The sequence below is a fragment of the Populus nigra genome, chromosome 7 (genome assembly GCF_951802175.1).
Source record: "Populus nigra chromosome 7, ddPopNigr1.1, whole genome shotgun sequence".
Taxonomy (NCBI): domain Eukaryota; kingdom Viridiplantae; phylum Streptophyta; class Magnoliopsida; order Malpighiales; family Salicaceae; genus Populus; species Populus nigra.
In genome coordinates, this window is record NC_084858.1 from 18,616,795 (window position 1) to 18,644,398 (window position 27,604).

The 27,604-nt window shown below is 32.3% G+C and overlaps 3 protein-coding genes, 2 long non-coding RNA genes and 1 pseudogene across 7 annotated transcripts; 2 read left to right on the forward strand and 4 right to left on the reverse strand.

The window, feature by feature from the left end:
* Positions 1–9,046: 9,046 nt before the first annotated feature.
* LOC133699061 (uncharacterized) lies at positions 9,047–10,032 on the reverse strand. The gene is made up of 2 exons (XM_062122190.1): positions 9,771–10,032; positions 9,047–9,596 (listed from the first exon to the last, which is right to left on the reverse strand). The coding sequence occupies exons 1-2, from the start codon at positions 9,964–9,966 to the stop codon at positions 9,340–9,342; spliced, it is 453 nt and encodes a 150-aa protein (XP_061978174.1). The 5' UTR covers positions 9,967–10,032; the 3' UTR covers positions 9,047–9,339.
* A 245-nt stretch (positions 10,033–10,277) lies between these two features.
* Positions 10,278–12,495, forward strand: LOC133700140 (ras-related protein RABA1f-like; annotated as a pseudogene).
* Positions 12,496–13,960: 1,465 nt separating this feature from the next.
* LOC133699839 (uncharacterized) lies at positions 13,961–15,342 on the reverse strand. The gene is made up of 2 exons (XR_009843328.1): positions 15,201–15,342; positions 13,961–14,256 (listed from the first exon to the last, which is right to left on the reverse strand). It is a non-coding gene; the product is annotated as an uncharacterized LOC133699839 (long non-coding RNA).
* Positions 15,343–15,714: 372 nt separating this feature from the next.
* Positions 15,715–16,674, forward strand: LOC133699840 (uncharacterized). Its single transcript, XR_009843329.1, has 2 exons — positions 15,715–15,854; positions 16,015–16,674. It is a non-coding gene; the product is annotated as an uncharacterized LOC133699840 (long non-coding RNA).
* A 1,214-nt stretch (positions 16,675–17,888) lies between these two features.
* On the reverse strand, positions 17,889–20,180 carry LOC133699838 (uncharacterized). Of its 2 annotated transcripts, XM_062123325.1 has the most exons (9): positions 20,026–20,180; positions 19,847–19,913; positions 19,351–19,388; positions 19,187–19,255; positions 18,996–19,082; positions 18,878–18,912; positions 18,601–18,686; positions 18,287–18,352; positions 17,889–18,197 (listed from the first exon to the last, which is right to left on the reverse strand). In XM_062123325.1, the coding sequence occupies exons 2-9, from the start codon at positions 19,911–19,913 to the stop codon at positions 18,163–18,165; spliced, it is 483 nt and encodes a 160-aa protein (XP_061979309.1). In that variant the 5' UTR covers positions 20,026–20,180; the 3' UTR covers positions 17,889–18,162. The 2 variants fall into 2 exon arrangements, with proteins under 2 accessions (XP_061979309.1, XP_061979308.1); XM_062123324.1 differs by lacking the exon at positions 20,026–20,180 and having other exon boundaries at positions 19,847–20,019.
* A 2,681-nt stretch (positions 20,181–22,861) lies between these two features.
* Positions 22,862–27,321, reverse strand: LOC133698545 (uncharacterized). Of its 2 annotated transcripts, none has more exons than XM_062121500.1 (8): positions 26,757–27,321; positions 26,331–26,534; positions 25,679–26,170; positions 25,192–25,302; positions 24,662–24,850; positions 24,163–24,393; positions 23,375–23,495; positions 22,862–23,288 (listed from the first exon to the last, which is right to left on the reverse strand). In XM_062121500.1, exons 1-8 carry the CDS (start codon positions 27,189–27,191, stop codon positions 23,176–23,178), a joined length of 1,896 nt encoding a protein of 631 aa, XP_061977484.1. In that variant the 5' UTR covers positions 27,192–27,321; the 3' UTR covers positions 22,862–23,175. The 2 variants fall into 2 exon arrangements, with proteins under 2 accessions (XP_061977484.1, XP_061977483.1); XM_062121499.1 differs by having other exon boundaries at positions 25,679–26,173; positions 26,757–27,320.
* Between the last annotated feature and the right edge of the window lie 283 nt (positions 27,322–27,604).

Consider the following 27,604-nt stretch of genomic DNA (forward strand, 5'->3'; position numbering starts at 1 on the left):
CTGATACCCCACCGAGAAAGGAATTTCATCTTACGATTCCAGGAAAAATCACAGTGGATGATGAGATGGCTTGAAGATTTAAGAATGTTTTTGCAAAGCACACATCTTGCATACTGAAGGGTGAGGAAGTCATGCTGAAACAAGAAATCTCTAGTGGAGACTTTGTCTTGGAAAAAGAGCTAGAGAAATAATTGGACCTTTGGCAGGGTGTATTTTATCCAAACTAAAGACTGAAAAGGTTGGTCACCACCATAAAGCAAATGATTGAACAGATGGGAAATTAAATGATTTCACTGTAAAAAGACCATCTGTTTCAACAAGTATGAAACAGAGAGATAGCTGCTCTAGTTCAAATTGAAACAAAGAGCGACGTTATTGTAGAGACCTCATTCAGATACCATTAATCCAATTACCCATGTCAGTAACCACAAAAGATTTAGAAGAAGACAAATGAAAAAAATTAAGGAACACTGTTTTTATGCTCGTTGTTGGTGTTATTGAATATGATAGTTTAATCTTAATTCATCCAAAAGATAAAGAAATTATGGTGGGGTGAATGGTTCATTATCAACTTTATATACTTATATATTTAGTATCTTTTTACTTATTCTTTATTATTCCTAACATGTAATTAAATTTCATAACTGAGATTAACTTGTATTTAAAATATTTAAATTTTACATTCAATTAACCTTCCTTAGTCTTTAAATTACTTCATCTGCTTATATTTACTTGATATAGTATAAGTTTCCTGACACTTCTCTTAACTTGTACCCCATCTTTTAATATATGTCAAATGATTTGGTATCTGATATATTAAATTTAAATAGTTTAGTTTCCATCCAACAAATTAACATAAAAAGTGTTTGTTTTGTGGTTGGACTTCCTTTTCAATTTTGTTTTGCTTGAAAAAATAATAAATTGATTTTTTTGTTACAATCCATGACATCAAAAATAAAAAATATATATATTATTTTAATGCATTTTCAATTTAAAAATACTTTTGAAAAGCACCTCGTGCCACATTAGTAAACACCCCCTTAAACCTCCAAGTGATGATTATTTCTGTTAGTGAATATGTCTTGTAATGAATCGGTTAGTTACACGTAGCACTGATTTTATTCATGAAAAATATATTTATTATTAATAACAGCTTTCTATATCTTTAATATTCATTTCTATTTGATTGATGAATCTAATATTTAATTAATGAATGTAAAGTAAAGATAAAATCCATAAGACAATTTTTTCTTTTTGCAAAATAAATTATAAAGTTGTTATAATTATAAGATTCATGTTGCATCAAAGCATTATTCCTAATTGTTTATGGTCAATGTTATATTAAGACTAGATGGTAAATAGAGTTGTTGAGACCAGTAAATATTACACTCATTTCTTTATAAAAAGAAGTTGTTGCTCTCATAAACTGAGGTGTGAGAGATACTTTTAACTAATATATAGGTGTTTGTCAAATGACATGTACACTGAAGTAACCCGCAAGACAATTTCATATGGAGAGATCACCTATGTTGATGGAAAGGCTCACGTGATAGTTGTGTAAATGACCATTAAGCTTGAGATCACTATGTTATCTTATATAGGAAGTGTTATGCTTTGATACTGACCACATGTTATCTTCTTCAAGGGTAACAAATAGGTAAATATTTGTTATAGCATAAACTATTTGAAGGTATTTGAGTAATCAAAAGAAGATTCATCATCCTTGTGAATTAGGGAAAAAGCTCAATTTATTCTCAAACAATATTGATTGTGAAATCCTTAGCTAAGGTGGAATGAATTTTGAAAAGAGTTTCAAAATCTTATTCAAAGAATCAATGACTATAATGTTGACAATGCATGCATACTCCATGCTATAATATCTAAATCAAAACATTCTTGATGAAGTGATAATAATTAGCTTGAGAAACTAGGTACTGAAAAGTTAAGTCAAATCACATATGACTTTTCTAATATTTAGGGGATCATGACAGGTTGCTAGACATTGTACTTGATTTTCAAATATAAATCAATTAGGTATTAAATTGATAATAAATTAAATTGTTTAATTTATTTAATCTTATTTTATTTAGAACTATGATATATATTTGAGCCAACTTATTAGGGAATCTAAAAGGTCACACACATAAGAATCATTTATTAGAAATTAAAATGAGATAATTAATCAAGTGTGACTTCATTGTAAATAAATTTTAGAAATTGAGGACTAGAAAGTAATTAATACAAGAGATTATAATTCTAGACCAAGAAACACTCAAGTAAGGACTTAAAGGACAAATTGATATTTTTTTTATTTATAGGGTTTTTAGATTTTTTAATGAAAAGAATCTTATACCTCTTATTTTCTAAGAAAGAGAATGGTGAGAAAAGTACAACATGTAAATGCTTAAAACACAAAAGAAAAAAAAACTAGCATTCTAAGGTATACTAATCCCTCTCTCCTAAAGGGTCTAGGAGATTTTTTACTGGTGATTTATCTGAATTACTGTTAGAAGTCGGATACTTGGACGACTTGTGTTTTACGACAACCTAACCTTGAAGCAAATATTCAAAGCTGAAAATAACATTTGATCTTCAGGTGATCTTTGTATAAACCTTAAACAATTCTAGATCTATCTAACGGAATTCCTGTGACTCTCGAAAAAATCTAAATTTATCACTTTCACTATATTTTGAGAAACCGATAATTTTACTATCTTATATATTACTTTATTTTCTTATATGTATGTGATGCGAGATAGATTCTTTAATAATTCCATCCGTCTTTTGTTGAGTATGGTATTTTAAAGAATATTCATTGAAAAATCTTAAATTATTAGAGAATTTCTTGGGATTTGAAGCGGTTTTATATTGCTATTTATAAAATTTGTTTATTCATTCTTTCAAGTTCAAGATGCATGTTGCATCTCCAATCTAGGTTTTTAGGGTTCATGTACCCAATTCACATTTATCCCAGTGGTTTAAATATGACTATACCTATATATAGCCCTGATTAGAAGTACAGCTTGCTTGTAGGAGTCAGGGAAACTGACCCGAAATCGGAAAGCTATCGTTGTTGTCGATGATTAATATCCAGTTGAATTTGAACGTTTGAAGCATGAAAATATGGACATAGAGAAGAGAGATAGGAGTAGTTGTTGACGGGAAGGTCAATATTTTTGTTGAGGAGTGCAGATTATTTACGTGCACACTGGTGATAACAGTGTTAATACGATCACTACTTCGATTTGACTAAGCGGCTTGGATGTATCAATTAACACTCTTCTGTCACAAAATTCTTCATCTACGTCATTTACAACACATAAAACACTGTGGTTTTCATGAACCATCACGTATGATGACAATGACTACTAAAGCGCATGACAAAACCAATCTTTCTGTCCATAGGCTGGAATATTTCGGTGGATTACAGGTGTTTGGGTATCTAAAGTGATTGGAGAGAGAAACAAGACATGGAAAGCATGGTGACTGTTTTGTGTTCATAGGCTGTGCTTTTGGGTTCTTGAAAACTAGATGCTACATGCGTTGCAAGTTGGGGTTTGATTCATGGTCAACACTACATGCTTCCATGATGGGGGAATTAGGTGTGAGAACAGCTGAACAGATAGCTCGATGGGATTGTTCTAGCCTAAGTTCCGTGACCTTATCTAGCTAGTTAGTGCATATTCATGTGTTGAGCAAGAAACCCACATGTCCGTGGTCAATCCATCTAGAGGTTTTAGAAAGCATTGGACAATTTACACTGTGCTTGTAGTTCAGACCCACGTGATGCCTAGTGGTTATCAACCTAAAAAATATGTTGGGTACTATAGTTTTAATCTCAAGATTATGTTATGTGTGTGTGTGACTTAGCCTATCAGTTACTGTTTCGATCTTAGATAAATAGCATCTTAGTTTTGAATATTTGAATTTCTATTTATATGTACTAATATCCCTTTTTTCAAAGGGTATCAAGTATGAATCTTTTCTTAAAAAAAAAAAAAAAGAAAAATATATTTATTTTTCTCGGATAGATAATTGAAGTGCTGTTTATTCTTGAAGATGAAAAACAATGATGTTGGCTATCTAGCTAATGAGTTCATGGATCACACTGATACACAAAAGCCTAAGAAAAGACTTTGAAGTAAAAACATATGCTACTCATAGTTAATTTTTGGTCTGAGTATCCAGTTGATGCAATTCATAAGGCCACAAAAGCTATCGGAGGCCATTCTCGACGTCAGAACCCACTCCAATGACTTTTTTTTTCTTTTTTTCTTTTTCTAATTTTCATATTTCTAGAATTAATTTCCAGTTTTCTAGTTTATTTTTAATTTTCTAGTTTAGCCATTGATCAACTAGGACAAATTATTTGTGCTATTTATAGGTTTTTAACCACCGTTTATTGAATATTCATGATTTACCGGATTAAATTAAATTACGTCAAAGTGGGATTGACTTGACTAAAGAACAATAGTAACAACGCTCATCCTAGTGCTGTTGATCAAGGTATGCAGATCATTAAGGACATTGTGAGGACTCTTGAATAGGCTTAGACAACCTAGATGGTATGATTAGAGTTCTACAAAAAACTTTTATCTATATAAACAGAACACTTAATGAGGTACCAAAATGTTTTGATTGAGATTTTCCTGGTGATACACTCGAGACCTATTCTTGTAAAACAAAATCCACAAGTTTATTAGGTCCAAAGAGAATTTAGATAGAGGAGTAGTAAGAGGGAGATAGGTTGTTGGATATAATGGGGAAGATGAAGAAAAACGTGATAGATTTAACCATAACCCTAATATATTTTGGTTGAAAATTCATGACCCTAACATGTTTTGGTTGGACATTAACATGGTCACCTTTAGTAGAGACTTGGGAATAAAAAATCTCATTAACTAGCTTGCTAATTATGATAGTGTAAATGGAGTATGACAAGTTGATAGAAGAAGAGATTACATAAATGATTGTCATTAGATTGAAATGAGGAGCTTCCTCTTAGTGGAGAAATGTTCAAATTGATCTGATAGTATAAGATTTACAATCTATTACATCCTGGTTTTAAATAAGATAATTGTTGAGAGATTAATTTTTATTTTTAGATCTTGAATAGTACTTGTTTTATAAATATTATAAATGTACTTAGCATCAAAAGACTATCCATTAATACACCATTGAATTTATGAATATAGCAAAGCATAACTAGTTGTAAGAGATTGAAGGCTAGATAGTTGCTATGTATTTGAATTGTTTGAAACCTATTATCAAAATATAAAATAAGCACATGGATGGTATGTGCACTCAATAACATGTGAAATCTAGCATTGAAAGTAGAAATATTACTATATGAGCAGTTATATAGTAGTAATAAGTTGTAAAAATTTGTAGAAACCAACAAGAGAGGGGCTAGGATGGTCAAGGCTTTTTAGCTAACCAAGTAAAATGCTTGCCAAAAAGTTGTCAAGCCAGCTAAGTTAGTGGTGAGGAAGCACAATGAAGTAGCTAAGCTAGCCAATCCATATGTAAGTTTGTTTTAAATATGGTAAACTAATATGTCACTATAGTGATTATAGAAGGCAAAGATTTGTTAATAAGTTGACGAGGGACTGTAATGATGATGATGATGATGAGTTATACGGTTGTCGCACGTGTGCGACATCGAGACGATTGTTCACTTTCAGATGGTATCAAGAAATGAGAGAGACAAAAAATTCTTGTCTTATTAGTTAAAAGATGGAATGAGAGTCACCAACTAGTATTTTGATCACAAGAAACTCTAACTGGTCTTAAAGACCGGACACGAGGATTGATTGTGTAAAAGAAATGTATTATCAGTCTTAATACGTTCTACCTAAGGTAAACTACATTGTTTAATTGTCTGATAATAAACTAAGGTATTGTCGTATTTTCTAATTATTGGCTTGTTGATCTAAGGTTAAAGAAAATTCATCCTCAGTAAGAAGATCATTATCTTATCAGGTAAAACTTAATCGTTCTAACATCAATTAAAAAAAAACTACCTCTTATTTTCTATTAGGAATACGTCTTAAGTATAAGTTTGTAATTCTAGATATTAAAAGAAAACAATAATTTTCTTATTATTTTTAAAATATTGGCCTAGTTCTCATGACTTTAATAAACTGGTTATTAAAGCTCAAAATGCATTCTACTACTTATTGTTTTTAAAGCTCAAAATGCATTCTACTACTTATTATTTTTGAATTTTTTGTTGTATGAAAATATAATATGTAAATTTCTTATAAGCTTGAGAGACTTAGTCGTATGCATGAAAATAAGATATATTTTTTTGTTTTTCTATATAAATCTTTTTTGCAATATTTCAGAAAAAACCAAGTATTTTAATGCCGGATTTGTATCTTTAAAGTATAAAAATACAAACCAAAATTAAACAAAATTGGTAGAAAAATACGCGAGAAAACCATAATTTTTTTTGAAAGGATTTAATTTTTTTATTATTTTAACAAATAACATATATTATTATATTATAACAAAATACATTAGGTTGGGCCTAACCTATTCAAGTGGGTTGAGCCCACCATGTTTGGGCTGAGTTCGACCTAAAAGGAAATTGGGTTGAGTTCAACCAAAAAAGGACTAGGCCGACATCAGCTCAAGACAGGGGTTGAGTCGATACTAGCCCAAAAAAGTGTTGGGCCAATACTGGTCCAATAAATGTTTTTTTTTGTATTGGGCCAGACCTGGCCCAGCCATTTTGGTTGAGGCTGAAGCTGTCTGACACAGCGAACAGTGGAGAGTGAATTAATTCACTCTCTAGTATTCACTTGTAGAAAGTGGAGGTGGCACGCAAAGAAAGAGAAGAAGAAGAAATGAGGTGGATGTTGACTTGCGGTGGCTCATGACGGCGTCTATCCTTGTTGGAGCTGTAGCTGCTGGTTTTTCTCACCGAGAAGGTTGTGCACTGGGAAGGGTGGCTTTGCTGGCCGGTGGTTCTTCTTCTTTCCCTTTCCTATCATTCTTTGTTTTCTCTTCTTTCCCTGACCTTTATGCAATCGCCTGCATGACTTGTCTCTTCTACCCCTTTCATCATGGTGGTAGGCCATGAGAGGGTGTGGGTTGTGTCGGGGTTTTTGGGCAAGTGGGAGGGAGAGACAAGCACTGCAAATTAAGGAGGGGGAAAACCTTCTTCCCTCGCCTTTGCGCGTCCAGGGAAAGAAGATGGCAAACAGTGCCATCAAAATGACACCATTTGCAGCTCTCTCTCTTTTAAAAAAATGAATTGTGAATGAAATGACGTCATTTTAAACAAAACGCATCGTTTCATTTAAAAGAAAAGGGCGCTAAAAAGTTTCAATTTCCAAATCAGTCATAAATTTTCAATTTTTTTAATCCAGTCCTCAATTGAGATTTAAGAATCAATTATTGGTCTAATTTCAACCTCAACTATATTTTTAATACATGTTTTTGATTATTTTAACAAATAAAAATTAATTAAAAATGACAAAAAAACATATTTTTTGGGATTTTTTAATTTTCAAAAAATATATAAAAAAGATGGTAAAAATTTGGGTTATAAAAAAATTGTGAATTTTCATTCTTATATGTATTTGTTTAACCATAATAAGTTCATGAACATAATTAGTCGCCTTAAATAAAAGTCATGTATCTATCTATTAAGTCAAACAAAACCATCTATCAAAAGAACATATAATATCACAAACTATAAAACTAAACACAAAGATTTCTCATCTCAAAGGTTAAAAAAAATCAACAATGACAAATGAAATATATAAAGCATTATGTGAGTACAATATAGAAAATACAACTTGCACCTAAAAGTAATTTTGATAGTAAGTGTTAAAATTATTTAACTCGTAAGTGAGTCAAGTAAGAATATAAAGTACGATCAAAGGGTCATCAGAGTATCTATTAGTCAATATTAAAAAATATGATGTCAAACGACACAAATTTATAAAACTCTTTGGAGCTTTTAAGATGCATGCACCACCATCGTATAATTTTTTTCAAAATCTTTTGGAGGGTTATGAAAACGGGATCTCAAATCCAAAATAGATAAATATTTAAATTTTAAATTTTATCTTGGATAACAAATGTTCAAGCAAATACAACCGCAAAATTATTATTTATATTGTAAAATTAGGTGCATGGATAATGTTGCTGGAAAGAATTTGGATCAACACTCATATGATAAAAGTGTTTAACAATTGTATGTTGTAATCAAAGAGTTGAAGTATCGTGATACTATAATTGTTAAAATTATTAAGAATGTCATGAAAAATAACAAAGAATTTAATTAAATATAATAGTTTTATATTGGAACTTTTCTCTCTTAAAGATACACTCAAAGCAATAATCACCGCATTGAATAATATTCTCTTATAATAATTTTGAAGTTACTTAGTAACATATGTCATCTGCTTTTCTATTATACAAATGTATGTATATATGGTTGGATTTAGATCAAGTTTTGAGATAGATTTAATAATATTTATAATTTATCTATATAAGTTAATTATTTTAAAAAAAAGTACTTATTCAGTTCAATTTGACTCAATATTTGTCAAAGTTTAAATTAAATTAGCATCCCTGCAATATAATTATTAAAAAAAAACTCTATTATTCTGCTAGTTTCTACGTGCGCAGTAAGCAGGATGATTTCACATTAAATAAGAAATTTATATAATAACCACCACGCACATAAGTAATTAAGTTGATACCATAAAAAATCTACTAAGTTTTTTTTTTCTTTGTACGAATATAAGTATAATAAAGTAGTTGTTAATACATCCGTGCGATTTATTTGCTAGAGATAAAAGTTCTGTTGACGTACAATATTCAAAGTTATTTGATCTTGGAATCACGAGTTGGGTTCTTCTTCTCTACTTATCAATGGAGAAAATTAATTAATTAGGTAAAAAATATTGTAATTTTCAATTTGTTTGTGAAAATTTGTGATAAAAGGGGAAGAAAAAAACTTTCAACAGATAGAAAACGATTCACTAAAAAATGGATTTAGAACGAAAATAATACTCCGAACGACGGATTTAAGGAAATTGAGCACATATTATTACTAGATCACACAAAGTTACACAGAGGATGGCAACCAGAATTATTATACAAGTACCAGGCTTATATATGTTTTCATGCCACAGTACACCTTGTAGAAGGGAAGCATCAACAGCCTAACTGATGGTATCCAAAGGTCTAAAGTGCTCTATACTATATATTAGGGCCTGGGAATTACATGCACCTTTAATTTGAAGCGTTTATTTCACAGTACCACGTACGTAGTAGCTAGCTTCACTTAAACAAAGGGCATGTTCTGTCGTGCTGTTCCTAGTTAAGAGGAAGAAGGTAAGCATTAATATCCTTGTTGACGGAATCTAAACGGTGCAAGTAATAATCAGGATTTGGGCATAAGTCATTTTTCTTTATAAATTCAACAGTCCATTTCGCGGTGCCTTCAGTGACCTCAAGAGTTGCCTGGAAGCTGTCGTAGAAAAGCATCATGTTTCCTTCCAACACCTTGTAGGTGGTTTTCTTGGCTTCAGGGTGAATCTCTATCACTTCATCCTTGAAATGCTCAAGTCCAGCTATTTAAAAAAACAACGCCGCTGCTTGTTAAAATATATGCATGCATGCTCAAGGAAAACAGATGCTATAAAAAAAATTGTGGAACAAAGTAATTAATTGATAATTATCTTAAGGAAAAAAGATTGAAAATGTCAATGAGAGTCTCCCCTCCTTTAAGAAGTCTGAGTTCAAACCTTCATCGAAGTGAACGCGCTTGCGGGAGCATACTTTATTCTCCCAGCTAGAAGTACCGTCAACGAGTTCTATTTTCTTAACATTACGAGGAGAAATCGTCGGCAAGAGGTACGCTTCTTTCCAGTAGACCTCATAAAACTTAGCAGCAGAGCATTGAATTGGTGTCTTGACCTCCTTCTTGCCAATTTGAGCCATATCTTTTGCTTGCTATAAGAAAACTAACGACTTGTAATCAAAGTACAGAAGCTGAGGATGGATGCAATGTGGAGGAAGCCTTAGCGTTATATAGGATCAGAAGAGAATCACCTAGCCTCTAATGTAGGACCTACACATCTCGAAAAGGATACAAAATTCTTCATTGATTAATTTCCAGGTTCTCATTTGGATGTGATATCGATCTAGTCTGGCAATATAATGGCCTTATTTTTGCCAGCCATGTAAATGCGATAGATAGATTCTTGTGGTGGTCCTCCAAGTTAATGATAAGATTTAAATAGACTTGCACCATGGATGGTGGCTCAATTGCATTCTTCCTTCTCACCATCGACTTCCCTAAGGATTGCGCAGAGTTATTAAATTTGAGGTCAAGTGAAAATAATGAAGATGAAAGATATGTATGATAGTTAAAATAGAACGAGGGAGCTATATAAGAAGACTCTCAAAATCCAAATAGTAAATTAATTGTTTTATTAATCGTCGATGAGCGATTGTGATGTCTTTCAAAAAAAAAAACTAATCAATTGTTTTAGTATATTGTTATGTTGTTAATGTAATCTAAAATAACAATTAAGGATATTATCTTATTAGATTGTTAGAAAATTAATGTAATAAAAACAACTCATAAATCCTTACAAATTAAACATCATAGATAAATATAAATATGTTCTATTATTGCCTTCAGAGTGCTACTCTTGGACTTCTTTTGCTTCATCATCTGGGACACCCTAATTTGAAGCAATATAAACATTAGTTACTGTTCAAAACATAAAATCATCATTACATTCTTCAATTTCGAGGTGTACCATATGATCATTGCCATATTGATGGAAAATAAATTTTGAAAGTGGACATAGTCTCATATATTTATGTTTTGTACATAAAACAACTGGTGCTGATAGTGGGAATGGACCGCAAAACTTTTTTTTTTTTTTTAAGGATCAAAATAAGAATCCATTGATGTATCTACAAGACATAAAATTCCAAATATCACTGACTTTTTGGTTCTTGGGCATAAACACATCCTATCCTTATTTTTTCGTCTGAAATGGATTGAATTCTATTCAAATAGTTAGAAAATATGGTACAAGTTCCATATTTTGATCTGATCTTTAAAAGTATCTTTAAGAGTTTTTTTTTTAAAAAAAATCAATTAGGTTTCATCATATCTTTACAAGAGACACATTTGTTGATCAGCAGAATTGTACAAAAAGACACTCTTTACCGTACAAAAAAACTCATCAGAATTGCAAAAAGAATCCTAATCTTAAATGATCAGATTCTTGGACTGATCAACCCGAAAGGAATAGAAAAGAAAGAAAAAAAGAAAAGAAAGAAAAAAAACAGAGAGATCCATTAACAGTAGAGAAATCGTTAAAATGACAAAAAAAAATTTAAGAGAGAAATGATACTTGTGTTTGGGAACGCAGTTTGCACCGCGATCTTAAAAAATTTAAATTTTTTTTTATTAAAATTTAATATAGTTTATATGTTTTGAATCGTTTTGATGTGCTGATATCAAAAATGATTTTAAAAAACTAAAAAAACATCATTGATATGTATTTTGACACAAAAAATTATTTGAAAAATAACCACTACTACACTGCCAAACACTTTCATAATGTCAAGAATGTTAAGTTAATTATTAATTAGGACTTATTTATGTATTCTTTTCGTATGCTTAAAAAATTAATAATAATAATAATAATAATAAAGATTAAAATAATCACAACGAAGAAAATAGGAATTTTATGATATTATGACTTTCGAATGATACCAGTAATGTTTTCATCAGAGTTTTGGTAGGCTTCCAAAATATTTTTTTTATTTTTTTATCTTTTCTGTCTTTTTTTCCATTGCTTTTTATTGAATCATGGGTAAGCGATTTAATAATTTAAAAAAATCACATGTAACAATTATAATTAACAACTCGCGAATAACAACTCGCGAATCACTCGCGAATCGTAAATATTATATTATTTTATCATATTTTTTTTAACTATGCTAGAAATCAAAAGGACACTTCAAATTCATCTCTCTTATTTCTTTTCTTTCCTTCTTTTTTGGTCAAAAGATACCGTGCTATCACAGGTGCATACTATCGGGGGGCAGTTGGAGCTTTACTAGTCTATGATGTAACCCGCCATGTTACATTTGAAAATGTGGAGAGATGGTTAAAGGAGCTTCGGGCTCACACAGATGCCAACAATGTGATCATGCTCGTAGGAAACAAAGCAGACCTGCGTCACCTCCGAGCAGTTGCCACTGAAGATGCAAAGGGTTTTGCTGAAAGAGAGAGCACATTTTTCACTGAGACCTCTGCTCTCGAATCAAATGAATGTTGAAAATGCTTTCACAGAGGTGCTGACCCAGATCTACCGTGTTGTAAGCAGGAAGGCTCTTGACGTTGGAGATGACCAAACATTTTTGCCCAAAGGACAGACAATTAATGTTGGCAGCAGAGATGATATCTCGGCTGTGAAAAAGGCTGGATGTTGATCTTCTTGAGCATTGATAAGTTTTGAACTGTTTCAAGATTTTCTCAGATTAATATTGAAGACACGGTCTACAGATTATCGTCTTTGGGACTCCATGCCCTGTTCATATCATACAGGTTTAGCTGACCATTTGACAAGGTGCTACGTTGACAAAAAATATTCCATTCTTTAAATGTTACCATGTCTCAAGAACGAGAGATGAATAGTTAGCCCATTTTGGATCTTCAAAACCAAACAGTTGTTTATTTGTTGTTCTCGTTTGATAATGTGATAATGTGGTAACGATCTTACCATAATATTTTAATGGTGGATCCCATCATTTCTTATGGTGCAACCACATGTTATAAGAAGTAGGTCTTTGCTGCTTTTTGTGATGGAAAAATGGATGAATAATGGAGCATGTTATCCTATTCATCCATTAATTTTATTCAACAAACAATAGAGCATGTTCTATTGTTCCAGTCGGATCGATTTGGTTCAAAGTTAAAAATATATTGAACCGGGTCCAACCCAATAAAATAAAAAAATATTTTTAATTTTAATTGTATTTTATTCAAAAAAATTAGTGTTAAATATTATTTAATGACTACATAAATTAGACGGAAATCGCTTGATGATGCCGCATTTACAGAATTTAATCGCAATCTCAATTTTGTTCCTGATTATATTTTACCTGATATTGTTGCGCTTTTAAAAAATTTGTGAAAACTGTAGTCCTTGTTGGATATATTTCATACGTGATGGAATTGTGGATAGTTTAATGGAACAATAAAAAATATTTTATATAAAATATTATTTATTTCATGATGTATTAGGAATAGTTAAATCTACAAATTTTAAATTAAAAACCATCAATATTAATATATATTTTTTAAATTATTTTATAACCTCAATTTTAAAAAAAAGTACTATTAACCAAACAAATTAAATTACTTTTTGTTCAATCTTAATTTTAACCATATTTTTAACCAAACACCTATAAAATCAAACCAACCTCAATTAAAAATATTATTTTAAAATAATTTTTTTCAAATCACAGCTATACCAAACATTAATAAGTTAAATTATGATTCCTAAGTTCGGTTGTCCGGGTCTTAAACGAGTGAAGACTAGCCTGGACGGAGCAGGAAATAAAAAAGCCCAAAGCCGAAATTTCATGTTTCGAGACTCTACTCGATGCGTCATATGTATCTGCATTCTACACAAAATATGCGAGACTTCGGTACATTCCAAGCTGTTGATTTTGTTCTGTAAATATTAGTATATGAAATAATTAAATTGAATGTAGTTCTATCAGGCACTTGTATGCTAGCATAGCACAATAATCCTCTGAACATTGCTCCATTTAATTTCCTTGCAAATAAAAAAAAAAATTTAACAAATGAAGCCGAGAGAACACTTTCAACTTCGATCCTCTCTCTCTCTCTCTCCTTGATCAAACATTCAATAAGGGGATTCAAAGTCAATTGTACGGATTAGAGAAAATGTAGGCAAAGATCCAAATTATGAAAGAGCCCAGCGACGTCCACATGATTAGCTTACAAATCCGGAAATCCCATTGTTAGTTGAACACAAAGTAAGTCACAAAACTTATAAGAACTGTACATAACCAGTAAGAACCTTGGTTGTAAGAACCTGCCGATACAATGGCTGATACTTGAACACAAAAAGTAAGTCACAAAACTTGTAAGAACCGTACATAAAAACCAGTTAGAACCTCGGTTGTAAGAGCCTGCCAATACAGAGGCTGATCTCCATTATTCTTGTGCATCTGCAAAACATAGTTCAATCATGAATCAGTAATCCAATGAGGGAGGAGGAACAGCAAGATAACTTGAATAAATTTTATCCTATTACAGCTTTTGGTAAAACCCATATCTGAGAGTAAACATAACGAAGGAATGAACGATAGATGACTGGAGCAATTACAGTCCAGGTGCCATGTAAACCAATGGGAAGAATATAATTCTATGAGTGAAGAACTACCACTACACATAACAGCATAAAAAATATTTAGCAGGTAGCACAATTGTTACCAATAACATGATGATTCCACCTTTGAAAAGAAGATCCCATAATGATAATTCAAAATGGAACATAATGTAGCCTGTAAGGAAAAACCAAATCACAGTTCACATGGAATACAAAACTCTTGTAGAACCAAAAAGATGGGATAGGAAGCTTCACAATCCGCCACTGAAGCCATATTTGAGTCCAAAGGTTATAGAGACATAAATAAGAAGTCTATATATGATAACATTAGGCCTATAGAACACAGTGTAATTAATTATTTGGCAGGAGTTGATCCCCTAACCAAACTCCATCAAATTAATCAAAGTTCACAGAGCAGTTTTCAACACCACCCTATAAACCAGGTCACATCCATGATTCAAGCCTCTAAGATAACTCTCTGAAGCAATCAGCTGTTGCTCTATATAATTGTTGAGCAATGAGAGACATTATTTCATCACAATGTTCGATCAAATCTTGATTAAGCACAAAATTGATCGTTCCATTTCTATAACTCGAAGCTATTGATTACTTAATATTCTTGATTTCCCTAGAATTAATCAGAATTCATTAAAGATACATTCATCACCAACACCAAAAAAAATATTGAAACCAAAACCAAGCTCACAAATTAAAACCAGCAAGAACCCAGATCAAAAGTCAAACTATAAAACATGAATATATTAAAAATAAATTAAAACTCACCAATTATCGGGTTGCTTTTTCTTTAGCATCATTAGAAGGCGAAGAAGAGGAATCATCAGTCCTGGAAGAGGGTAAAGGATTGGATCCCTTGATGATCCAGCCAAGCGCGAAAAACGAAACACCAGCCAGAATAGCAGTGCCCCAAGCGTGAGAATACCATTTACTGTACTGCCTAATAGCAAACCTCCATTGTTCCCTCAGTGTTGCAGGGTCCGGATTTGTTGTCTCGGGTGGGTTCGAGAAATGGACCTTTTGACCCGAGTAATTGCCGTTGCCGGGTTTAATTTCGGTGGGGTTTTTGTTAGATGAAGAAGAAGCAGAAGAAGAAGGAAGGTTTTGGGGATTAGGGTTTTGGGGATCTGACATGGTAAAGCTATGGATGGCCGCTACAAACAAGTGGCTACTTATGTTTGTGCTTTCTCTTTTTGTCGGTTGTCTGGTGGTGTTCTTATCTTTAGTGATTTGCCACTTGTCCTTGTGGGAGATAGAGAACTCCCGCCCATGTACTCTTTTTAGTAAGGTAGCCTTGTAACTATGATTGGACACGAGGTGGACTCGGCATAAGGCGCATGATGGAAGATTGTACAGCGCAGTTCGCGGGAAAAAGAAGGCTTAGCTCCAGGGTACCTGGGAGACCAAATAGGGGTGGAGAAGGTAAGAGGAAGTATCTAGTACACTCGTTTCCTACCTGGTTCTCTTTCAATTTCTTCTTTTTATGATGATTAAAACTTATTTCGCCTTGAAATAAAAAATCTTGTCAAGAATCCATCATTATTTTACGCATACCCACTCTCTACTTGTTGATAAAATGCAGAGAAATTAGAAGCTTGGCATGGTGTGTGGCAGAGGAAGCTTGTCTTTTCGTTTTAGCAAGTGAAGAAAATGGGAAGCGAGCCAAAAAAACAAGGCCAACGGCGAAGGATTCAAGTCAAGAGTAAATCGTACTTGCATGGTGCGGACACAAAGCATGTCATAGCTGGCATGGGCATCATCACTCTTGTCTTTGGTGTCCCTTGGTACCTCATAAACAGAGGTTGGTTTTCTTTTCTTTTGACTCTCTACCATATATCTATGTGGGTTGCTTTAATATCAGTTTTGGATTGGTGGTTCAATGATGAAAAGGAAAGGAGAAGTGAGAGGAAGTGAAAGTTAGAATCTTTTTGCAGTTTTCTTTACTGGGTCGTTAGCATGGCGATGCTGCTTTTTGTTAATTTTTGTTTGCAAAATGGAAAGTATATTTTCAAAATTTTAGATTTCTTTTTCTTGTACTGATTGGGAAGATGATCGACGGTTGAGTTACAGAGAAGTATTGCTTTGTGTTAAAGAGTTAATTACTCAAAGTGCTGCTGCTGTTGGGTTTGATTTGTTTGGTTCCTAAAGAATGTTGCCGAGCAGGAAAGTTTTTCGACTTTCCTGCTTCTTTCTCTTTGTTTTCCTTGCTTGTTGATGATATTTTATCAGGGTTGATTTTTTATGCTGCTGAGGCAGTGAGGAGCCATGTAGTAGAAGCTTGGCAAGGTGTCTAGATTTTATGATAGCTAGAACTGATGATTTAATGATTTGTTTGTGTTTACTGGGCATGTGATCTTACACTTGGCGATCAAAACCTTGTCTGTTTCTGTAGTATAATAAAATCAATCACGAGGAAAAAATTCTAATTAAATAGTAGATAAAATAAAACAGTCGATCAAAAAGTTATAATTGATCAAAATAAAGCAATTAATCAACATTTTTATCAATATCCATATAAGATTATAATTATCTATATAAGTAGGATTCAAACTTTTATAACAACATAAATAGGACTAGATATTATTGTGAATGATAGTCATTCCTTTATACTCACTCCTATAATTTTATCAATATTTTCCCCTAGATGGTTTTGTTGCTTTCTTTGATTTTATTTTTATTTATTGTTTTCTATTACATTTAGATTATTGTAATTTTTCTTTTTAAACCCCGTTCTTTTTTGCACGGTTGTTCTTCATGTAACATACATAATTTCTTGAGGTTCAAGATCATTTATAGATTTACTTTACCAAGTAAGTTGAAGACATTTCTTGTTGATCTATCAATTAAGAAATAATGATCAAATCCATTAAGGAATAGATCATTGATTAATAATCAATATTTGAAGAAGTATTATCCCTATACGAAGAAAATAAAATACTACAAGATGGTAATCCTAAAAAAATTGGAAGCCTAATATTGGGATAATAGATTTATGTTGATTATGATCTGGCCTGAATAGTTAGGCTTTGTTTACTATTTTGGCTTAAATTTCATTTTTCTCCTATTATAATATGAGTTTAAGCTATTATTTACAGTTAGTTTATAGAATTGAACATTGTTGTTGAAATAACTAAAGAACAAGCACACACAGTGAAGAAAGATGTTCGGAAAAAGACAAAACACACCTTGTTTGAAATATTTGATTGGCTTTCATGTTCGACATGGTCAACCTTTTTTTGTAATAATGTTCATTAACCATGTTCATGGATTTGTTCCATCAATTTCAGCATTAAGTACTGAGGTATATTTCATTATTTTTTTAAGTGCATTATTTACATAAAAATTAAATATTCACATTGTAATAAGAATAATGATTGTTCATAACCTTGTAAATCAACCTTGTTAAAAGAATCCTGATTGACTAGGAGGTTTGAAAAAGAGGATCGAGTAAGAGACTTGCAGTCAAAATCGTTTAATTTATGGTTGAAAAACTGGAGTTCAAAATAGCATCGAATGCTCATCGTAAGTGTTCAAATACAATACAAAATATTACGTGTACAAATTAAGTTCAACCTTCTAAAAAGCATCTCAAAGACATTATAACATGGTCTACTGAGAAACTCAGACAAGAAATTTTTGTCGGCACACAAAGGACAAATTATAAACCGACTAGCAAGTTCTTTCTACCATATTATGGGGGGCACTAATTGTTGATAAATTCCTCGAAAGGTTATTTCCGAGTTTCTGCTTTCTTCTGCTCCTTGGCTGAAAAACACAGTTTTCATCATTTACAAGAAAATTAAAAAAAAAAAATGGAGGGAAAAGCAATTTCTCCAAGGGTCTCTGAGTCTTACCAGCCTTTTCTTCTTCTCGCTTTCTAGCAGCTTCTTCCCTTTGCTGGCGTATGAGACTTAAACGTTCTGCATGAAGAATGGATCGTGAAACTTACATGGTGAAAAATGAGGGCTGGAAATAATAGGGGAAGGAAAGAAATTTCCTTCAACCAAAGCCATGCCCATCTCACACGAACATGTATTGCTATCTAAAGAGATTGAGCTGTATATATAGTTAAGCGAATAATATTGGTTGAAGTGTCCATAATTATCTTCAACCCATGTTCAAAAACATAGTATTCACATTAGAGCCCCAAGAAAATATAATATCTTACCTAAGTCTTTCCTAGCTTGATCTGTTTTCCCTTGTTCTTGCAGCCTCATATATCGCTCATGAGCCCTTTGTTTCTCTATCTCCTCCCTGCAAACAGATTGAAACAAGCAGAGTCAAACAAAATTTCTTCAGGTACAATCTAGATTCCAAAGATCGAATCCTAAAAGCAAGATATTATATCCTGTTTTGGCAGGGCCATAACAGGGTAATAGTTTTTTCTACATCTCAATAATGAGTTCCTTCTTCAATAGAAGATACGCAAAGTCCCATTCACTAACCTTTCACGCCTTGAAAGCTCTGTTGTTTTCCCCATCTGAAAACACCAAATAACAACTTTACTTCTCAATTTAATTTGATCACAGAAAACTTAGAAACAACAATGTTTCTGAAACTTACATCAACATCTTTAGCTTTCAAATTCTTTGCTTTCACCAAATTAGGATTTTCAATCTGAATAATACCCTGAGTTCCTTTCCGCTTTTGCTACACATCATTCAACAATAAAACAAAAGGTAGTTTCTGATTAACAAGCCATTCAAAATAATAAATTAAAATAAAATGCAATTGACGCGTGATTATTTACTAACATCAGAATCATCTTCGGATTCCTCTTCAGATTCCTCTTCCTGTTTTTCCTCTTCATACTCAGCTTCCTCCTATATATTTTAAAGACAATCTCTCTCACACAGTACTGACTTTAACAAGACTATTATTTAAAAATATAACTACTAATCAGAGCTGAGAAACAGACTCGTTTAAACGTTCGAGGACGTGTTGAGGTGCCAGCAACTGCAATATATTACAAAGCCAAAAAACAAAGAAAGAAAGAAAAGTCAGGAAATTCTTAATTCACCAATCACATTACATGCTAAAAAAATTCTCTTGAAAATTGAAAAAGCTATTGCAACCTAAAAATTAGCCAAACCCATATATAATTGTAGCTGAAACCAGACATTGATATAAAAAAGCAGAATAGAATCCATTATCGAAGGCCAACATGCTTAGTTTTTCAAATAAAAAGTACACACACACCTAAATAATTAAAAGAAGATGTATTTTCAAACAACAGGAATCAAATTTTTTTATATAAAAAAAAAACTTTTAAGCATAATAAATCCATCGAAATAAGCAACAGGATAATCAAGTTCTCAGTGAAGTGAGTCCAGATAGATCCAATGAAAAAAATAAAAGAAACCCACAATTTAAACCTTTTTTTTAAAAAAAAAAAAAAAGGGGGCCAATCTTACGCATCTGTTCGGGGGTAGAGAACTGGCGGTGACCGGTAGGCTTTCCCTTGAACTTTCCTCTTCCCATCTTGACAAACCAAAACAGTAAATATTAAGTAAAAAAGAAAAGGAAAAGAAAGTTGAGAGAAAGGGGATGGATTGTTGGCCTTTTATTTCTTATGATCAGCAGGGGGACGGACCTGCTTGATTGAAAGTGGAAGGAAGAATATTCTCTTTTTTTCGAAAAAAAGAATATCTTTAATAATGGATAGGTTCCAAAAGCAAAAACCCTAGTGGAACAAATTTGGACCAGCTTGTAGTAGTTGTGTTGAAGGAGCTTCTGTGTCTGTTTTGTCCACAATGGTTTCGATTACTGCGCCGAGGACACGTAGTAGATTTATTGATCAGACGGTGGAGGAGAGATGTATGATAGAAGCACGGCAAGGCCAGGGAGAGGACAGAGATGTCAACAACAACAATGTCGGGCCAGGCCCAAAACAGCTCGACCCATTTGATGTCTTGCCCAAAAGAAAATTTTGAAATGTCATTAATTCCAATTTAACGAACATAATCAGCTAGCATATATTATTAGCTATGGACCTGCGATACACTATAGGCTATACTTATACCTGTTTATTTTCAAGAAAGTTTTTTTTTTTTTAAAGTGAATTCTGGAGAAAATAAATTTTAAAAAAATATTTTCTGATATTTGATAATGTAATAGAAAATGAATTGAAAAATATTTTCTAATGTTTAGTTGTGTTATGAAAAATAAACTGGAAAATAATTTATTAATAAATTAATTTTTTTTTCAAATTTATCTAATATATAAAAAATATTTAATATAAATATTTAATCATTTACAATATAATTTATTAATGAATTAATGGAATATATTTGGAATCATATACACCAAACATGAGAAAATGAAGAAAATAATTTTTAAAAATTTATTTTTCTAAAAACAAACAAGGTATAAAATTGTTTTTGAACTGAAAAATAAAATTCAAGTAATGAGAATTTTTTTGGTGGTCAACAGGACAACACCGAAAATTTTCTTACCCATCTCCTTGATTATATTCAATCATATCAAATAAGTCAAACATCTTATACTTATATTTAATTAATTAGTTTAGTTTTAAAAAAATTAATTTTAATAAAAAAATTAATAAATAAAAAGATTTAGGTTAACCTGGGTAATTTTTAAAATCAATAATAACTAAAATAAATTGTATTATTAATTGTCTTTTATTACTAAAAATTTATTGTGCCACTGAGTTGAAGATTGCACCTTGTGATGCTATGATCTAGTTTATTTTTGTTATTTATTATTATCTTGAATTAACAATTTTAAAGTTGAACACTCTTAATTTTATGATTTTTATTAATTAAATCAGGTTAATGTTATGATTTTTACATGTTATATATACCCATAGATTTTTATGTTTTTGTTATTTTTTTATATGTAAAACACTCCTAAAATACATCATGACAGAAATTCATCATATATAAAACATTTTCTTTTAATAATATAATTATCAAAACTGGTTAAACATTCAAGTTGCGAGGAGGTGACATAATCCGAATATATCTCAAGATATATTATTTAAAATAAAAAAATAAAATAAAAATATTTTAGATTAAAAAATTAAAGTTAATATATCCGGATAAACTAAGTCATCAGTTAACTTATTAAATTTGATCAACTTCTAATTATGTACAAGGAAATCTATAGCAAGCTTGATAATTATAGTTTACATCTTAATTTTTTTTTGTTTTTAAAAAAATTAAATTCTTTTAATTTTTTTCTTTACTTCAAATTAATTTTTTACCAATATAATTTGTTCCCATAACATCATGCTTTACAGAGGGCTCTTCATTCTTACTTCATGAACAATGCTTGCTCCGTGTAGGAAGCACTATTCAAGATAGTGGGAAAAGAAAGTAGAGGACACGAGGAAAATTAGAAAATTCATTAGCTAATATTTAAAAACAATCAACAACATGAAATAATATACACTTGAATATTCATCACATATGTAATAATAATAATAATAAATAAATAAATAATATTCATGTTTCTCTATTTTAGAGAATATGGATGTGATTATATTTTTTTTAGAAAGTTAGCTAAAATGATTTTTTAATTATTTTAAGCGTGTTTGGAAGTGTGGTTGTGGTTATTTTTTAAAGTGCTTTTTACTTATAAATATATCAAAATAATATATTTTTTTAATATCAGCGCATTAAAATAATATAAAAATATTAAAAATATATTAATTTAAAATAAAAAATAAATAAAAAAAATTAATTTTTTTCAAAAATATTTTTAAAATACAATAACAAGCATAGGTATTAGTATTTGTCTGTTTTGGTTGAAAGATTACGACTTGGTGTGCTCCCCTTGTCCTGATTGCAAAGTGCATATATATATATATATATATATATATATATATATATATATATATATATTAATCCATATTGTACTAGTACTTCAGTTAAAATTGAAAGTCTTTGAAGGTTAATAAAATTTCTCAAGATTGTTTAATGGTTTAACTAAATTATCATAATTTTGTTTGAGTATTTTGTAATTATTATAATTAGGTTTATTTGTATTGTACATATTGCATTTAAACAAGAATAGTAACAGATCTCATACCTATTAAAAATGCTTAACCCAAAATTTATTTAATATTTATAGCATTTTTTTTTCAACTTGGTATTGTTTTAAATTTTTTTTATTGGTTGAAATTGAATTTAAAAAATTTCTATCATAAAACTAAACTAAAAACTAATATAAATTTTGAAATTATATAATATATAATGCATATCGAATTTGAATTCATAATTACTATAGATTTCTGAAAGAAATACTATTCTATCACTTGATTTTGTAATTTTATTATAAAAAAAACGTGATTAAAAAAGCAATAAAAATTCAAATAATACATGTTCAACTCCTACACTATTATTATTATTATTATTATTATAGTTTTCTTTTTTTTATATTGTGCTGAAAAATATTGAAAACACATCTTAAATCAAAACTTATGATATAAGTTCAAATAAAAATAATTTACAATAAATACATGCTAAGAAATTGCAATTCAAAGTTCTTCATTAAAAGTTTTTCTCATGTATTTCATTTTTGCACCATTACCTAGAACTAAGAAGTTTGAACAACCCTCCAAATTTTGCATAATTATGTCAGGTTGATCACACATCTGTGCAAAATTTGGCATAAAATTTGCACGATCTAATCTACTTATCTTCCCTTTTCTCTCAGGACTACATTTGTTTCCAAAAGCTGCATGAACTATACACATCATACATCCATTGAGCAATATACTTCATCGAACTGGCCTAGCCAACGCAAAATTGGCATCCGAATTAACTGACACCAGCAGCTCTATCAAAATTACCTCATTCGGGAAGTGGATCTTGAGGCCAGGTTCAATAAATCCTGCTCATAAAATACCAGGATGTAAGCAGATAACACTCAAAAAGAAAAAGAAAAAAAAATAGAAGACAAAGATAACGAATTCTTACCAGGGGATAAATTTCGTCCACCATAAAGCTCCTTTGCTAGGGGATTGGCTGCCCAATGATTCACACCGACCCCGCTTGTAGGTTGGAAACCGACAATTTTCCCATCAGTTGACAAAACCACCTAAAATTGAACCACAAAACAGCAGATTAATAATGTGGAATAGTTGTTCAAGCATGACACGAAGAAAGAAGACATGAACCATGATGTTTTAGCCCAATAACACAAAAGTAAAAATAATGTCAGTACATAAAAGTTGCCATTACTTGCACATCATCACATGGCATACCCCCCATCAAACTGTATTGAATTTAAAGCCACTGGAGCCTCAAGGGCCAACGATAATAAGTTTCTTTTCATTTTATTGTAAGAATCAAGGGAGAGTGTGGTCTGATCCATTTGATCCACTCAATCATTATCCACGAGAAGCCACCAGTCAAGGTGTGAAATGATAAATGGGGATAAGACCGGCATACATTATGAACTCAGTCTAGAATGACAAATCCCAACCTGATGCCTATGCTCGTACTTAATTGAATGAAAGCATAACTTGTGCATTTCTTCATTTAAAAACCACATATTTGGTTCAACAAAGGTGGCAAAATTCATGAATACAAATTAGGCCAGAGAAGGCAAAAATTTATGCATTTCCCTGTCACTTTATCTTTTGCACTTCTTAAATACAAGGGAATAGAAGCAGAACATCGTAGCTGATTCACATTAGAAAGCACTACCCAGATAAATCCGAAAATGGAAGACAAAGCAAAGAAGATAGAAAAAATTGGATTACCTGATAACTAGCAATATCCTGTGCAGATGATTTCAGATCTGCATCAATCTTCTGTATGGGGGTAGAATCGGTTGAATTTTCTTCACTAGCAGCACCAGCTTCATCCATCGTTTTGAAGTAAGCTGGTATTTCACCAATCCAGGCACCAATCTTCTTATCTGTCACTATATTACCAGGCCAGCCAAAAGAATCCTTCATCTTTTTGCAAATCAAGATGCAAAATTCTTGTAACTACCAGATAAAGTTTAAGTATTAGTTTATATAAAAAAATCAACAGGAGATAAAAAAAAGAACATAATGAAATTTAAGAATTATAAAAGACAAATAGCCAGCTAAACAATAACCACTTCACCCAGCCAATCTCAAGGCATCAGTAATAGGCACAAGCAGTGCCAAACTTTTGACAGGAAGAGTGAGTGTGCTCATACACTTGACACACAGACATGAGAACATATGATGGGAGCACTAGACCAGCATAATGTTTCTAACATATGCATACCTTTGCAGCATCCAGAGATTCATTTACTGCAAACTGAATTTCTGATGATGGAAGAGAACTATTTTCTTGAGCATACATTCGTCCTTTGCGGAGATGAGGAAGGCAAAACTGGCTAAGAGCACTGATGCTGACGAGGAAAATTCCACTTACAAGTGTCACTGACAAGACATTCATCAAAGAAGAGCTCCTCTGGAAGAAAAAAGAATTGTTAGCCTGGTGCCTATGGATTCAAAATCAATTTAAGAAAGGCTTCCACTATTATGCATTGTTAGAAAGCTGGAAATGGAGGTCATTCACATAGCTCCCCACAGTGTATTAAGTGGTGCACATGGATAAAGCAGGAAAAAAGTGTTCTTGATAATGTGAAATATGCTTTCTGTTAGGTATGGATGATTCTGCTCTTGTGAATCTATATTCTCATGTGTCTGGTTTGCAAATAGAAAGAATAGGACTCGACCTTTGAAAAAGATTTATTACTGTCAAAAAATGAATTAAAAAACGCTAAGACACAAACAGTCTACATTGCACACCTTTTTTTTGGACAAATTGGTAAAATTTGAAACAACACCACATGATAACTCTTCGTTGGGCATTGTATATATATCTTCATAGTACATATCAAATATTTCAGCCAATCCAACCTACAAAATTACATAAACTAGTGTCAGAACAGAAATAACATCAATTCAATTCAACAAACAATGACATAAACAAGACATGATAAGAAAGCAAATCTACCCCTCAGCATCCTTCAAGCCACTCAAAATTCATATTGACAAGAACATGAAGGGGAAAAGAACTTGGACAAAATGCAAATCACATGGACATCATATCATCCGCTTTGAAGGCAATGACTCCTATTTTTGAAATTTCATTAAGAGTGGATCTTCAGATAGGGTTCAAGTGTTCAACAACAACAGAATATGCTCCATCAACAGCCAGAAGCCAAAGACTAAAAGAAAGAACAAGGTACCATTAACAATCAAGGGCTCATGACAGAAGGAGAGAATAGAATACCATTTGGGAGTGGGTCAAAAGTACTTCCCACCTATTCCCTGAAGATTCTCTCCACCCTTCAAATTTTGCATCCTTCACTTTATCAGCATCAACCTGTAGCCTATAAGCAGGTACATGCTCGCTTGTCCAAGCACTGAACTCAGGACCACCAATTTTTTCCAACTTAGAGTATGCTAAAGGAGTCCACCATTTATACTTGCGCTTCACTTTTATTCCCTGAAATCTTTCCTTACTCGAATTAAAATTCTCAAGCAAGCTCTTAGCATTCTCAACGATCTCATCTTCAAACAACTTGTAAATGACAACCGCGGAATCTCTTGATACAATTCTTTGAGGCTTCTGGAGCCAGCTAAAAAAACCACCAGGACCCTTCCCCATAAAATCATCAAGGAAAAGCCTTTCAGTGTTTTGAAGAGCAGCAATGCAAACAGCTTCTGCGAGCAGAGATATAACTTGTTCATCTGATGAACCGAGAAAGAAGGAAGCAGGAACCTGCTGATATGAAATGAATAAGAGAACTGAACCCATCAGTATCAAGAGGCACCTGCACGACACACCCATTAATAACACATCACATAACAAAGTTACACAAATATCAAAAATACTCAAACCCTTAAACAAAATAAAAAGGAACAATAATTATATTTCCAACCTCTCTCGGGTTTTCAAGATCCTTCATGTTTCTTTCGGTTCCGGGTCTGAACAAAACGAGTTCAAAGTTCCATATCTGTTGCAAAACTACTTGTCTAAATGTCATTGAAAGAATGTTCTGAGACATAGTGCCTGACAGAACATCTTCCTTGAAAGACCTTTTCAATCTGATTGCTTTCTCCTTAACTTTCTTTGCTGGCAAAAACTGTTAGAAAGAATCCCATATCAGACTAGACATTATTGTATGCATGTATGTATAGCTTCAAGTTCCAATAGTTTGTTACTGAAAAAATAAGTAGAATCATCTCAATTCCGTAATTATAGTTTAAGACTTCATGATTTTACTTCAAATTCAGCAATTAAGTATAAACATAAACGCAGTGACTTCAAAATATTTTAGAATTTTTTTTATAAAAAAAACCCTGACCAATCGAGTGGAGACGGTAGCGTGCTCATCGGCGAGGCCAGGGAAGACAGTCTCAACAACCATTGCAGGGACGCCGGAGTCAAGGTGTTCAGAGGCGGCACGGCCACCATCGGCGGCGGCGGCAGTAAGGGCTTGGTCGAAGCGGACGGAACCGACTAGGCTTAGCCGGGCCAAGTCGTTCTCGAAGGTTCTGACACAAGGGAGAGTATTGTCATTAGAGTCCGCTACGAATTGAAGTATTTGTTGTTCTTGTTGTGTGGGTTTTGGAGTACAATGGAGGACGTGGAGGGGAAATCTGGGAATTGTTAGGGGCAGTTTGGGGAAGAAAAACGTAGGGATTTTTGTAGTTGGTCTGGACTTGGAGGAGAGGGAAGGAGGGAGCGGAGAGAGGAGAGGAAAGGAAAGGGGAGAGAGAGCTTGTGGAGGAGGATGCATTTTTTTGATGAACGGAACGACTTCTCTCCTCTGCCTCTGGGTTTTTAGAGGGTTTTGTTTTGAGTGGTGGTATGCTCTCGAACGACTCGTCACTCTTAAAACATTAAGAGACTAGTCGTTTGTTAGCCTTGAAGTAAAGATCGAAAGAAACAGAGGTACCAGTTACCAAGAAGAAGAAGAAGAAGAAGAAGAAGAAAGCCTTAATCTCAAATTAGTTGCAGGCGGCGACATGGGTTCTTTTGCATCAAAAATACATATAATCGAAAATAATTTAGCACATCAGAAAGGCTATTGATGATGACAGGTTCAGAAAAAAGGAAAAAGGGAAATCCATGTAATAAAACCTGGTTGACAATGGCAGGCAATTATTGCCTCCAAGGAAGAGATCGATATCACTTTGCCACATTCTTCTT